A 14378-nucleotide genomic window follows, 5' to 3' on the forward strand; every position below is an offset into this window, starting at 1 on the left:
CACTGCTGGTCACTTCTGGTCACTGCTGGTCACTGCTGGGCACTGCTGGTCACTGCCGGGCACTGCCGGGCACTGCTGGTCACTGCTGGTCACTTCTGGTCACTGCTGGTCACTGCTGGTCACTGCTGGTCACTTCTGGTCACTGCTGGTCACTGCTGGTCACTGCTGGTCACTGCTGGTCACTGCTGGTCACTGCTGGTCACTGCTGGTCATTGCTGGTCACTGCCTGGCACCGGTGGGCGCTGGGTGCCCCATTCTCCCCCCCAGCCCAGAGCTGCTCCTCGGCCTAATCCTGATCCGGGGTGAAATCCCCGATCCCAGACGGCTGAGCCGCGCTCCCGCCCTAATCCCGGCCCGGCTGCTCCGGCTGCTGCCAGCGGGGCCCTCAGTGCCTCAGTTTCCCCAGCCCCTAAACCCTGCTGCTCTGTGCCCATGGGGTCTCTGAATTCGGGGATCCCAAAACCCCAGGAAAGCAGAATCCCGGAACTCCTGAATTCTGGAATCTCAGGAACCCAGAATCCAAAGATCCCAGAATCCCGGAATCTCAGAACCCTGGAATCTCACAACCCCAGAATTCCAGAACCCCACAATTCCTGAATTCCAGAACCCCAAAATCCCAGAATCCTAGAATCCCAGATCCCATAGTTCCAGAATCCCACAATCCAAAGATCCCAGAACCCCGGGATCTCATGATTCCAGGATCCCAGGATCCCATGATCCCAGAACCCCAGGATCTCATGATTTCATGATCCCAGAATCCCAGGATCCCATGATCCCAGAATCCCAGCACTGATGAGGTTGGAAAAGCCCATCAAGCCCAAGCCGATCCAGAATTCCAGGAATTCCTGGGACGCCTCCAGGGCTGGCCCCTCCATCCCTCCCCGAGCCCCTTCCAGGCGGAAATTCCTCCTGAAATCCCCGATCCCGCAGAGCAGATTCGGGAATTGTGGCGCAAGGAAGGACACAATTCCCTTTTGGGGAGCAGCCCCGAGCCCATCCCGGGATGTTCCCTTCCCCCCATTCCCTAATTAATTCCCTAATTCCCCAAATCTCCCGCTTTTGTCTGGGCTTTGTTTTGCGGCCCGCGGGGCGGAGGGGACACCCAGGGGACATCTGCCACCCGGATTAGCGCGGGGCCTCCATAAATGATTCATTGGGAGGCCACCAATTAATCAATCTTAATTAATTAATTAATTGAACCACGTTAATTAATCCCCGGATCAACAATGAGCTATTAACCCGAACATCTCCGGCCTGGAAAAATCCGGATTTTCCCCCCTTTTTTTTTCCCCCCCATCAAACCCCTGTGTTTGGAATGCGCGTTTTCCAAAAATCCCTTCCCAAAACTCCACGCTGGGATGATGGAATTCTGGGATTCGGGGGTTCCAAAATTCAGGAATTCTGAGATTCGGACATGCTGGAATCCTGGGATTCTGGGATTTTTGGGGTTCTGGGGTCCGGGGATCTTTGGATTCTTGGATCCTGGGATTATGGAATTCTGGGATTTTGGGAATTCTGGTATTCTGGAATTCTGGGATTTTGGGTGTTTGGGAATTCTGGTATTCTGGAATTCTGGGATTCTGGGATTCTGGGATTCCAGGATTCTGGGTTCCTGGGATTTCGGGTTCTGGAATTCAGGAATTCTGGGATTCCGGGATTCTGCGTTCCTGGGATTTTGGGGTTCTGGGGTCCCATCCCGACCCTTTTCCCATGGGAACCAGCTCGGATACAGCTCCAGGATTTTATTTGGGGCTGGGGGAGGCACAGCTGCAAATCCCGGTTCCTCCTTTCCCGGAGGGATTTGGGATTTGGGGGGTTCGGGGACCCCCCCGGCGGCTCGCGGTCTCCTGCTGCCCCCAGGGGACATCTGCCACCCGGATTAGCGCGGGGCCTCCATAAATGATTCATTGGGAGGCCACCAATTAATCAATCTTAATTAATTAATTAATTGAACCACGTTAATTAATCCCCGGATCAACAATGAGCTATTAACCCGAACATCTCCGGCCTGGAAAAATCCGGATTTTCCCCCCTTTTTTTTTCCCCCCCATCAAACCCCTGTGTTTGGAATGCGCGTTTTCCAAAAATCCCTTCCCAAAACTCCACGCTGGGATGATGGAATTCTGGGATTCGGGGGTTCCAAAATTCAGGAATTCTGAGATTCGGACATGCTGGAATCGTGGGATTCTGGGATTTTTGGGGTTCTGGGGTCCGGGGATCTTTGGATTCTTGGATCCTGGGATTATGGAATTCTGGGATTTTGGGAATTCTGGTATTCTGGAATTCTGGGTTCCTGGGATTGTGGGGTTCTGGAATTCTGGGATTCTGGGTTCATGGGATTTCGGGGTTCTGGAATTCTGGGATTCCAGGATTCTGGGTTCCTGGGATTTCGGGTTCTGGAATTCAGGAATTCTGGGATTCCGGGATTCTGCGTTCCTGGGATTTTGGGGTTCTGGGGTCCCATCCCGACCCTTTTCCCATGGGAACCAGCTCGGATACAGCTCCAGGATTTTATTTGGGGCTGGGGGAGGCACAGCTGCAAATCCCGGTTCCTCCTTTCCCGGAGGGATTTGGGATTTGGGGGGTTCGGGGACCCCCCCGGCGGCTCGCGGTCTCCTGCTGCCACCTCCCGGTCTCCGGTTTGAAAAGAATTCCCGGGATTTTCCCTCCCTGCCGCCTCGGGAGTGCGGGAGGGGCGGGGATGGGAGCAGCGGATCCCATAAAAACCGTCCGGGAGCGCTTGGGGCTGGGACGGGGAGGATTTTGGGGCTGGAATGGGGATTTTGGTGTTGGAATGGGGATTTTGGGGCTGGAATGGGGATTTTGGGGTTGGAATGGGGATTTGGGGCTGGAATAGGGATTTTGGGGTTGGAATGGGGATTTTGGGCTGGAATAGGGATTTCGGGGCAGGAACGGGGATTTTGGGGCTGGAATGAGAAGGATTTTGGGGGCTGAAGGAGGAGGATTTTGGGTTTAGAACGAGAAAAATTTGGGGGTTGGAATGGGGAGGATTTTTGAGGTTGGAACAGGGATTTTGGGGTTGTAAAGTGCATTTTGGGTTGGATATTCCTCCCCAAAGGTCCCGATCCTGCTGCTGGGGTGCCCGAGCTGGGGACAGCGGCGCCACCGCGATGTCCCCAAGTGTCCCCGGCGCTCGCTGCAAAGGGAAAGCAAAACCCCCCAACACCCGCGCCCTCCCGGGGCAATTAAAATTAATTCCCTGCGAGCTTTGGGGGCTGAGAGCGCCGCACCCCCGACGTGTCCTTGTCCCCTCTGCCACAGGGGTGGCCGGGGGGTGACAGCCCCGGAGGAGGAGGAGGAGGAGGAGGAAGAAGGAGCCGCACGGAGCAGAGGAAGTCCCCGCCGGGCACTCGCCGGCCCCGAGGGGTCCCCGCTCCGAGATGTCCCCGCCCGGGGGTCGCCGCTGTCCCCCGGCGCTGCTGGCGCTGCTGCTGGGCCTGGCCGGGAGCCGAGGTGAGGAGGGGGCGCGGGATGGGGGGCTGGGGGGGGCTGCGGCAGTTCGGGGATGGCGGGGGATTCGGGAATTGCCGGGAATTCGGGAATGGCGGGGAAAAGCCGGAGCGGCGAGAGGGGCTCGGGGGGATGGAGAGGGGCTGGCTGCGGGTTTGGGGGATTCTCCTCGGAGCTCTCAGCCCGCCCTGCCCCGGGAGAGCCGAGCCGAGCCGGGCCGGGCCGTGACGGGGGGCCGGTTCCCCTTCCTGGGCAGCGTTTCGGGCGAGGAGTTGGGCTGAAAGTCGCGACTTCCCCGTCCCGACAGTTCCCCAACCCCGCAGCTGCGACATTTCCCTCTTCCCGAACTCAAATCCCTCTGCCCAACCTGCACAGCCCCTTTTCCCGGGATTTTGGGGCAGCTGGTGACGGCCCAGGGTCTTTTTTTGCCCCAAAAGCAGCGACTTTGGGGTGTGGGGAGCAGGGAAACAGCGGGATTCGGGTGATGGATCCACCCCGGAGCATCTCCAGGTGCCTGGAGCATCTTCTGGCCACACCTCGGCGGGGTTTGGCGTCGTTGTTTTCCCGACAGCTGCAGGATTTGCAGAATCCCAGGATTTCTGAGGCTGGGAGAGAGCTCTGAGGTCATGGAGTCCAGGCAGGGACCAACCCCCACCTGGTCCCCCAGAATTCCAGGAATTCCTTGGACACCTCCAGTGGTGACCACTCCAACCCTCCCTGATCCCCTTCCGAGCTCTTTTCTCTTTTCCAGGAGGAATCATCCCAAATTTCCCACCCTGGCACAGCTCGAGGCCGTTCCCTCTGGTCCTGCCCCATTCCCTGGGATCAGATCCCAAACCCCCCCAGGATCCCCCTTTTCTCCAGGCTGAGCCCCCCTGCCAGACCCCTCAGGAGAATTTGGACCCTCTCACCCCCTCCGGCAGCTCCGGAGCAGCAGGAAAAGACAATTCCCGTGTCCCGCAGGAATTCCGGCACCTGGAGCAGGGGGAAATCCCTGCCCGTGCCCCCCCCGCAGGTCCCACCGATCAATAATCCCGGCTCCCACTGCCCCAGGGGAGGATTTCCTGCCTCTCCCTGTTCCAGCCCCTGGAATTCCCGAATTTCCCGAGCCTCGGGGTGTCCCCACACCTGCACAGCCCGGAGCTGGAAATTCGGGAGGAATTTCCTGGTGGAAAACCCCCCGGGATGGGTGGGATGGGCTCGGGGGGCTGGGGAAGGGGGGGGGGGTTTGTGCAAAGCGCCCCCAAAGCCGCCCTGACCACACGGAGCCGCAGGAAGCGGCGTGGGCCCTCCGGATGTTCCGCGGGTTTTATTTTGGGGGCCTTCGACATCCGGGGCTGCTCTGGGGAAGAGAAACCCAGAAAGTTGAGAGGAAAGGGGGCAGGGGGTGAAATTCCCCCGGATGGGGAGGGGAGGTGTGGAGAGAGAGGAACCTCTGGAAGGGGGAATGGACACAGAAGCAGTCTGGGATAATGGGGAGGGAAGGGAAATTTGGGATGGGGAATGGACACAGAACCAGTCTGGGATAACGGGGAAAGGGGGGAAATTTGGGATGGGGAATGGACACAGAACCAGTCTGGGATAATGGGGAGGGAGGGGAAATTTGGGATGGGGAATGGACACAGAAGCAGTCTGGGATAATGGGGAGAGGGGAAATTTGGGATGGGGAATGGACACAGAAACAGTCTGGGACAATGTGCAGAAAATTGAACTTTTGAGATGGGGAACGGACACTCTACCAGCCTGGGATAATGGGGAGACAGTAGAAATTTTGGGATGGGGATTGGGAACCAGCCCAGGATGGTGAGGAGAGAATGGAATCCCTGGAATGGGGAATGGACACAGAACCAGTCTGGGATAACGGGGAGAGGGGGGAAATTTGGGATGGGGAATGGACACAGAACCAGTTTGGGACAATGTGCAGAAAATTGAAGTTTTGAGATGGGGAACGGACACTCTACCAGCCTGGGATAATGGGGAGACAGTAGAAATTTTGGGATGGGGTTTGGGAACCAGCCCAGGATGGTGAGGAGAGAATGGAATCCCTGGAATGGGGAATGGACACAGAACCAGTCTGGGATAAGGGGGAGAGGGGAAATTTGGGATGGGGAACGGACACAGAACGAGCTTGGGACAATGTGGAGAAAATGGATTTTTTCCGTTCCCCATGGAATGGGAATGGACACTCAACTGGCCTGGGATAATGGGGAGACAGTAGAAATTTTGGGATGGGGATTGGGAACCAGCCCAGGATGGTGAGGAGAGAATGGAATCCCTGGAATGGGGAATGGACACAGAACGAGCTTGGGACAATGTGGAGAAAATGGAATTTTTCTATTCCTCATGGAATGGGAATGGACACTCAACTGGTCTGGGATAATGGGGAGAGAGGGGAAATTTGGGATGGGGAATGGACAGAGAACCAGTCTGGGATAACAGGGAGAGGGGAAATTTGGGATGGGGAATGCACCTTGACCAGTCTGGGATAATGGGGAGAGAGGGGAAATTTGGGATGGGGAATGGACAGAGAACCAGCTTGGGATGGCATGGAAAGAATGGAATTTTTGGGATGAGGATGGGGAATGGGCCCTGGGCCAGGAGTGGCCTTGGTGGACGCTGCAGGTGCAGCCCAGGGGTGGCCCCAGCAGTGACCGTGTCCCCTCCGGAGCCACGGAGCCTCTCGAGGGGTCACAGCCTCACCCTGGCTCTGGTTTAGGATCCCGGGAATGCCAAAACCGAGCTGTGTCCCTCGCTGTGTCCGCGGGAGGATCGCTGTGCCTGGCGCCGCAGGAACCCCCGCGGGAGTGGGCAGAGATCCGCTGGAAAGTGAAAATTGATTCAGGAACGTGGCAGAAGATCCTGACGGCCCCCAGGGCTGGAACTGTCTCCTATCCCAAAGGGTCTTTCCAGGGGAGAGCGAAATTCCAGCCGGGAAACCTCTCCCTGTGCATCTCCCCGGTTCACAGAGCCGACAGCGGGGTCTATAGTGCCGAGTTCGAGAATGCCGCAAAAATTTCCTCTCGATGCTTCCAAGTGTCCGTGTGGGGTGAGTGGCTGCGTCCCTGTGTCCCTGTGTCCCTGTCCCCTGTCCCCTCTCACCCTCGCTGTCCCCGCAGACCCCATCCCGCCGCCGGAGCTGAAATCCCAAATCCTGCAGCGGGATCGGGGCTGGTGCGTCCTGGCCCTGCTCTGCTCCAGCCCCGGGAACGTCTCCTACAGCTGGGCCTGTCCCGGGGATCCCCCGGGGGAGATCCCGGAGCAGATCCCGGAGCAGATCCCTGAGGAGATCCCTGAGGAGATCCTGAAGCAGATCCCTGAGGAGATCCTGGAGCAGATCCTGAAGCAGATCCCTGAGGAGATCCCAGAGCAGATCCCGGGGATCCCCTCGTGGCTGATCCGGAGGCTCCCCGAGGGCGCCGAACCCCAAATCTGCCTCTGCAACGTCAGCAACCCCGCGGGGTGGAGCGCGGCCCGCGCCCGGCTCACCTGCCCAGGTGATCTTCCCCTGGATCCCGGGATTTCGGGGGGCTGGGAGGGACCCACCAGGGTGGGGTCCAGGATTAAAAATTTTAGAGTTTATAAGCGGGGAAAAAAGTGTTTCCAGTGCTAAAACCATTTAAACATATAGAATTGTACTTATTATTATTTATTATTTATACTTATTTACTTATTACTATTTCTTAAATGCGTAATTATTTACATATTTAAATTAATTTATGCACATGGAGTATAATATATAATACATAATATATATACCCATTTATATAAGTTTATATCAAACATAAACTTATTTACATATTTTTAAACCAGTATTATTTATACATTTTTAAATTGATATAGGCAAAAATATAATTTTGGAGATTCAAGGAATCCTGGAATGTTTTGGGCAGGAAGGGGACCTTAAATCCCAGCTCAATTCCAGGATTCTGGGATTGTTTTCCAGAAATTCCAGAGAATTCCAGCCACTGGACACTGCTGGCCGTGGGCGTGGCCGTGGGCGTGGGGCTGCCCCTGCTCCTCGTGGGCAGCTGCTGCTGGTGGAGGAAGAGGAGGAAGAATTCCCGGGAAGGTTTGTCCGGAATGTCGGGGCAGGATCCCAAATTTTGGGGGTTTGACCCCAAACTGACCCTTGAAACCCCAATTTGGGAATTATGACCCCAAACTGACCCTTGGAACCCCAATTTGGGAATTATGACCCCAAACTGACCCTTGAAACCCCAATTTGGGAATTATGACCCCAAACTGACCCTTGAAACCCCAATTTGGGAATTATGACCCCAAACTGACCCTTGAAACCCCAATCTGGGAATTCTGACCCCCACAGAGACCCCCAGACTCCCTGCAGGACCCTCAGAGCTGACCGTCTACGCTGAGGTGGGAGAGAAGAAACCCCGCCAGGATCCTGTGAGTGCCGGGAATGTCCCTTCCCACCCAAAATCTGGGAATTTTGGGGCCAGGAAAGCCCTCCAGGGTCATGGGGTCCACCCTGGGGCTGACCCCAGCCTGGTCACTCAGCGTTCAGTCATCCCTCGGACACTTCCAGGACCGGGATCCCAAACCTCGGGCAGTTCCCAGGCCTGACCACGCTTCCATGGGAAATCCCCTCCGTGTGGGAATTTCGGGAACCCCGAGTTGATCCTTTTAACCATTCCCGGCTTTTTTTTTGTGTCCCCAGTCTGGGAGTGGCGAGGCCACCCAGGAAGGAGCCACCGTCTACGCCGTGGTCACTCCCAGGACACTGGTAGGGTCATTCCCGTGGGATCCCAGCTGATTCCAGGGCTGGATCCATTTTTAATCCAGTTTTTATCCCAAAATTTCCCATTTTTTGTGCATCCCCACCCTTTTTCCCTGGCAGGAGCATCCCAGGCACCGGGAGGAACCCGAGAATTTCACCGTTTACTCAACGGTCCAGTTTGGCCGAAGGGTAAGGCTGTCCTGGAGTGTCCCCAAGCCTTGGAGACACCAAATCCGTGTCCCTCGAGGTTTTGGGATCATCATCTTGCTTTTCCCAACGGGAATTTTCCCCTTTTTTCCCCACAGCCTTCTTCCATCAAGAGGAAGAGGCTGGACCGAGCTTTGGTCGCCACTGCCTACTTGGAGGTAACGGAGAATCCACGGGGTTTTTTTGGGATGAAAAAAATCCCCCAAATGCCCCAAATCCCACCCGTTTCCTTGCAGGATAACGGGAGTTACAGGCGCTTGGGCTTCCCAAATCCTGCCGACCACCAGAGCCCCTAAAACCCCGGAATTCCCATCCCTGTGGAATTCTCCTGGAAACTCCAGTGGACACTGGGATCAATAGAATAGAAATATGCAGAAATTTGGGGGTTTTCCCCAAGGTTCAACCCCCAGTTGTGCCTTGGAGCGAAGATTTGGGGATGGTAAAATCCGGAAGGGATGGATTTGGGATTGGGCAGGCGGGATGGGCGGGGGTGGGAATTTTGTGGGGTTTTTAGGGTTTGGAGAATTTGGGAATCTTTTTTTTTTTTGTTGTTTTTCTTGGTGAAGAGTGTGAAGAGGTTTGGGTTTGCCAGTCTGAGTTTCCGGCCAAGGCACCAATTTTGGCGTGGGTTTAGTGCTGGCCAAACCCCAGCGCTAACTTGAGTTGTTTGCTCATTTCCTGCTGTGAGATACGGATTGGGAGGAGGGGGGCAAAACAGCCTCAAAACTTTAAAAGGTATTAAAAAAAAAATCTTTATTCATGGAGTGAAAATAAAAATAAAAATAAAATCAGAATAAACCTTCGGAATGCTTATCCCCCACGCTCTTTTCTTTCCCACTGACAACGTAAAGAGACAAAACCTGGGACTTTCAGTTTATCAACTCAAAACAGCCTTTCTTCAGCTCTCTTGAGGAGTCTCTCTTGCCATGCCATGGAGACTTCTCCACAAGAAGCAGCTCTTTCCTGGCTTTTCATTTTAATTTCCGTGAAGCGAACAAAGTCCGTTACGAGACAGCGGCGGCTGCGCGGCGCTGCCCCGGCCGTGAGGATTTTGGCCGGACAGTCTCGGCCTCGTGGCCACTCTGGATTTTGGGGCCACCTCCAGTGCTGGCCACGAGGCCGCTCCTGGCGCTGGTCGCGGCCGCGTGGCTGCTCGGGGTGTTGGGGACAGTCCTGGTGGCACGGCCCGGCTGTGGCAGGAATCTCAGCCCAGCCTGGCCGCGTGGGGCCGGTCAGTGACCTCTTCCCAGGGCAGAAGAAAAAGAGCTTTTTTTGGGCTTTGCTCATTCTTAAATCTGCTTTTCCACAGAGGCGTGTTCAGCTCCTTTCAGTGGTTTAACCAGGTGTCAATCTGCAAACCGAGCCAGGTGATTGGCTCCTCAGAGATCGCCTGCGGATTGGCTCCGCCCCACAAGGAACCAATCCTGCAGCCCCTGTGCTCTCCCCCTGTTAAAAACCCAACAGTTGGTTAAACCACGAGGGGAGATGAGACAGAGTAAGGAGAACCCCAAAACCACCCCGAATCTGCCCTAAATCCACCCAGAATCTGCTCCACATCCACCCCGAATCTGCCCCAAATCCACCCCAAATCAGCCCCATCCTGGTGCTGTCCCCCCTCCCAGGTCCCACCTCTGGGATGGTTTTCCTGGGCTCCAGGGATGGTTTTCCACCCTCACCTTTGGATTTGCAGTAGAACACGAGGAAAATCGATAAAAGCGACGCGACTTCAACCCCGGCTATGACGCCGATCCTGATCCAACTGCTGGAGTGGGCACCTGGAAAAGAAAGAAGATCCAGAGGCAACATCCCAAAACAGGCCTGGCTGTTCCTGGTATTGGGGCAGAGAGAATTTGGCCTCAAATCCCACCCTGATCCCTCATTCCAGGAGATCTCACTCCAAGCCAGCACAGAGGCTGGACAAGCACTGGACAAGGACGAGGATTCCAGAATTCCCAAATTCCCCAGTTACTGGGTCAGAAAGGAACTCTGGAGATCTCCCAGTGCTGCCAGGACGAGGTCCAGGATCCCTCTGGATCCATCCCTTCCCTCCAGGGGCCACACCGCTACCTAGGGTCACCAGTTCCAGGAGGAAGGAGTTCTTTTAGCTATTTTCACAACTTCCCATTTCCAAATAACCATGCCACCTAATTTATACTGGGAATGGAGTTTTTCTTCCCAGTTTTTCTAACAGGGAACTGATCCCGGCTCAGCCTCGAGGTTGGGCTCAGAATTTCTTTCTCCCTCAGCCTCAGACACCTCTGCGGCACAGACAATGGAGCATCAGGAAGGAAAAAGCTCTGGGGAATAAAAACTTGCAGGAAATTTACTGAATAACACAGCCACAAGGTGGTTAATCTGATCCAAGTCTCTTTAGAGGCCGTGGGGAAGGGCTGGGGCCGAACCTTGCCCAATTTCCCTCTTTTCAGCCAGAAAACACCTCAGGATAAAACCTCCAAAAACCAACGCGGAGAGGAGCAGGAGCTGAAGGCAAAGAGGGATGTCTGGAGAACATCTGCACCTGATCTCTCTTTTCCAGAGGGTTCCCATGGCCAGGGCATCTTTGCCCCTGGTTGCCCCATCTCTCCCCCTGGTTGCCCCATCTCTGGGAGGTTGCCCAATCCTGTGGAGCCGATTCCACACATCCCCTCGATGTAAATTTGAGGTGTTTAAAAAAGACCCCCAACTCTGTTCCCAAGGAAACATGAGGGTGGCCACTGGGACAAAGAGTGTCACCTTGGCTGTGTGTGACAAATGGCTCAGGTGCTCTGTGGGGACCAGCCTGGAGAGCGTTATCCCAGAGAATGCCATGGTTCAGGAATTGGTTCCCAGGGACTGGGGCCTCCAGGGCATCCCTGAGGAGTGAGGCTGAGCCCAGTTGTGGAATGGTTTGGGTGGGAAGGGACCTTAAAGCTCATCCCGTGGGCAGGGACAGCTCCCGCCATCCCAGGGTGCTCCAAGCCCTGTCCAGGCTGGCCCTGGACACTCCCAGGGATGGGGAATCCAGGGAACCACCTGGGCCAGGGAAGGATTGATCCCTAAAATCCCATCTAAAGCAGCCCATGGAATGGGCTGAAAACACCTGCAGGCACAGGGTGGGATTTTGGGGTGTCTGTGCAGGACCTGGATATTTGTGATTGTTTGGACATTTGCTAATATTTGTAAATATTTGATTTTTGGGCTCTTTGTCCCAGCTGCCACACTCGTGGCTCAGTGTATTTTTATCCCGCCCAGGATATTTCAAAATTCCATCATTTTTGCATCCCTTGTGGCATCACCTCTCCCTGACAGCCACGGGTGATGGCACAAGGAGCTCTGTCCTTACTTTGGGGACACCTGGGATGGGGAGGGGACACAGCTTCAGGTCACCCAGAGCCTTTTGTCACCTGTCCCCTGGTTTTGGGGCTGATTTCCATCACTTTGTCCCCTGATTTTGGGGCGGATTTTTGTCACCACTGTGTACCCTAATTTTGGGTCTGAATTTTGTCACTTCATCACCTGATCCAGAGGCTGAATTGGTCACCTCTGTCACCTGAGTTGGGGTTGATTTGCTGCAGAACAGGAAGCAAAAGGCAGGAAATGCCCCTGAGCTCTCTTTATTTGCCTTATTTGAGCTGAAACCCCACAGGGGGCTGGATGTGGGGTTGGAAAAAAACCCAAAATCTCCCTGCTGGCTTTGAGGGGGCTTGAGGGACAGAAATATCTTGAATATTCATAGAAATATCTCAAATATCTGTAAAAATCTCTCATCTAAAGGAGGGTCCCATTAATCCATAGAAATATCTCCAATTGTAGAGGTTTTGGTTCGTGACCAGGCAGAAACACCAATTCAGTGAAGAGGTCTGAGTTCACCAGTCTGAGTTTCCGGCCAATGCACCCATTGTGGGGTGGGTTTAGTGCTGGCCAAACCCCAGCACTCGCTGGTGCTGTTTGCTCATTTCCTGCTGTGAGATATGGATCAGGGCAAAACAGGCTCCAAACTTTAAAGGGTGTAAAAAAGCTTCATTCACTGAGTTAAAAAATTAAAAAAAAAATTAAAAAAATCAGAATGAAACTTTGTAATGCTTATCCCCCCTCCCACACTCTTTTCTTTCCCACTGACAATGTAAAGAGACAAAACCTGGGACTTTCAGTCAGTTTACCAACTCAAAAAAGCCTTTCCTCAGCTCTCTTGCATGGAGGAGTCTCTCTTGCCATGCCATGGAAACTTCTCCACAAATGTGGTGGTTTTGCACGGGAGGCACTCACAGAAGGGATGCAAAGACAAAGCTGACACGCCTCTGGGGACACCCATGTAAAAACCAAAAAAATCACGCGAAATCTCTCTTTTTTTGGTTGGCAAAGAGGCAACAGGCCACGCCATGGGGCGCCACCAGCGTCCCTCCATCTCGCAGGCTGGGGAGGGCAGCCCGCGGAGCTGCGGCGGGGCCGGCCGCGGTTACAGTTTCTGACATCTGGCTGCTACTAAGCCCTGGCCTGCCGCCAGCCCAGGGCAAGCTGGGATCTGCCAGGCTCCAGGAGCAGCCCCAGGCTGGGCCGGCTCATCCAAGGTTCTGCCACCGTTGGGTTTATCCGTAAGCAGCGGGCAAGGAGAGGAGAAAGCCACCAGCCCCGCTTTGCGCGCTGCTGCCGCGTTCCGGCCTGGACACACAACACACACACACACACTTGTGCAAAGAGAGTAACAGTACCTCCTTTATTAGTACAAATTCTTCTGCAGTTTTACACCTCTAAAAAGTCTTTAGCTACATCAAAACAGTTCTTCACGTTCAGAAAGAAATAGCTTATTGCGTTTTAATGGTACAAAGGAATTAATGTCAGGTACTGAAACGGCAAGTGTTTACGGATTTTTAAGGCCCCTAATGCTGCTGAGTAACACGTCTCCTCTCCCTGCAATTATTCCTTATGTGTCTATGCTATTGGTTTCCATGCTAACATCCTTCCCTTCTTCCTTGCTGTGGCTAAAGTGCTATTTTATCAATTTGTTCTTCGGCTAACTCCGTTGTTTGGCCTCTAGACCAGCTGCTAAGCCCGACCACACCACGGAGATATGAAGTCGCTCAGTGCTTCCATCCTCCCTCTAGCGAGGGAAGAAGGACCAGACACTGGCATGTGGGGGAGCAACATGAACACATTCATCACCTGATCCAGAGGCTGAATTTGTCACCTCTGTCCCCTGAGTTGGGGTTGCTTTGCTGCAGAACAGGAAGCAAAATGCAGGAAATGCCCCTGTGCTCTCTTTATTTGCCTTATTTGAGCTAAAACCCCACTGGGGGCTGGATGTGGGGTTGGAAAAAAACCCAAAGTCTCCCTGCTGGCATTAAGGGGGCTTGAGGGACAGAAATATCTTGAATGTTCATGGAAATATCTCAAATATCCATAAAAAATTCTTGTCTAAAGGGGGATATCTCTAATCCATAGAAATATCTCAAATTCCCCCACCAATATCTCAAATTTCTGCCCAAATCCACAGGCAGAAACACCAATTCAGTGAAGAGGTCTGAGTTCACCAGTCTGAGTTTCCGGCCAATGCACCCATTGTGGGGTGGGTTTAGTGCTGGCCAAACCCCAGCCCTCGCTGGTGCTGTTTGCTCATTTCCTGCTGTGAGATATGGATCAGGGCAAAACAGGCTCCAAACTTTAAAGGGTGTAAAAAAGCTTCATTCACTGAGTTAAAAAATTAAAAAAAAAATTAAAAAAATCAGAATGAAACTTTGTAATGCTTATCCCCCCTCCCACACTCTTTTCTTTCCCACTGACAATGTAAAGAGACAAAACCTGGGACTTTCAGTCAGTTTACCAACTCAAAAAAGCCTTTCCTCAGCTCTCTTGCATGGAGGAGTCTCTCTTGCCATGCCATGGAGACTTCTCCACAAATGTGGCGGTTTTGCACGGGAGGCACTCACAGAAGGGATGCAAAGACAAAGCTGACACGCCTCTGGGGACACCCATGTAAAAACCAAAAAAA

General features: G+C 53.9%; 1 protein-coding gene and 1 long non-coding RNA gene across 2 annotated transcripts; both read left to right on the top strand.

Moving 5' to 3' along the window:
* Positions 1-2908: 2908 nt before the first annotated feature.
* LOC121339411 lies at positions 2909-8052 on the top strand. The gene is made up of 6 exons (XM_041411153.1): positions 2909-3474; positions 6188-6517; positions 6588-6965; positions 7415-7540; positions 7796-7875; positions 7987-8052. Exons 1-6 carry the CDS (start codon positions 3402-3404, stop codon positions 8050-8052), a joined length of 1053 nt encoding a protein of 350 aa, XP_041267087.1. The 5' UTR covers positions 2909-3401.
* Positions 8053-8146: 94 nt separating this feature from the next.
* On the top strand, positions 8147-8873 carry LOC121339407. The gene is made up of 4 exons (XR_005953177.1): positions 8147-8212; positions 8327-8395; positions 8512-8571; positions 8650-8873. It is a non-coding gene; the product is annotated as an uncharacterized LOC121339407 (long non-coding RNA).
* Positions 8874-14378: the final 5505 nt, after the last annotated feature.

The sequence above is a fragment of the Onychostruthus taczanowskii genome, unplaced genomic scaffold (assembly GCF_017590055.1).
Source record: "Onychostruthus taczanowskii isolate IOZ18803 unplaced genomic scaffold, ASM1759005v1 scaffold346, whole genome shotgun sequence".
NCBI classification, from domain to species: domain Eukaryota; kingdom Metazoa; phylum Chordata; class Aves; order Passeriformes; family Passeridae; genus Onychostruthus; species Onychostruthus taczanowskii.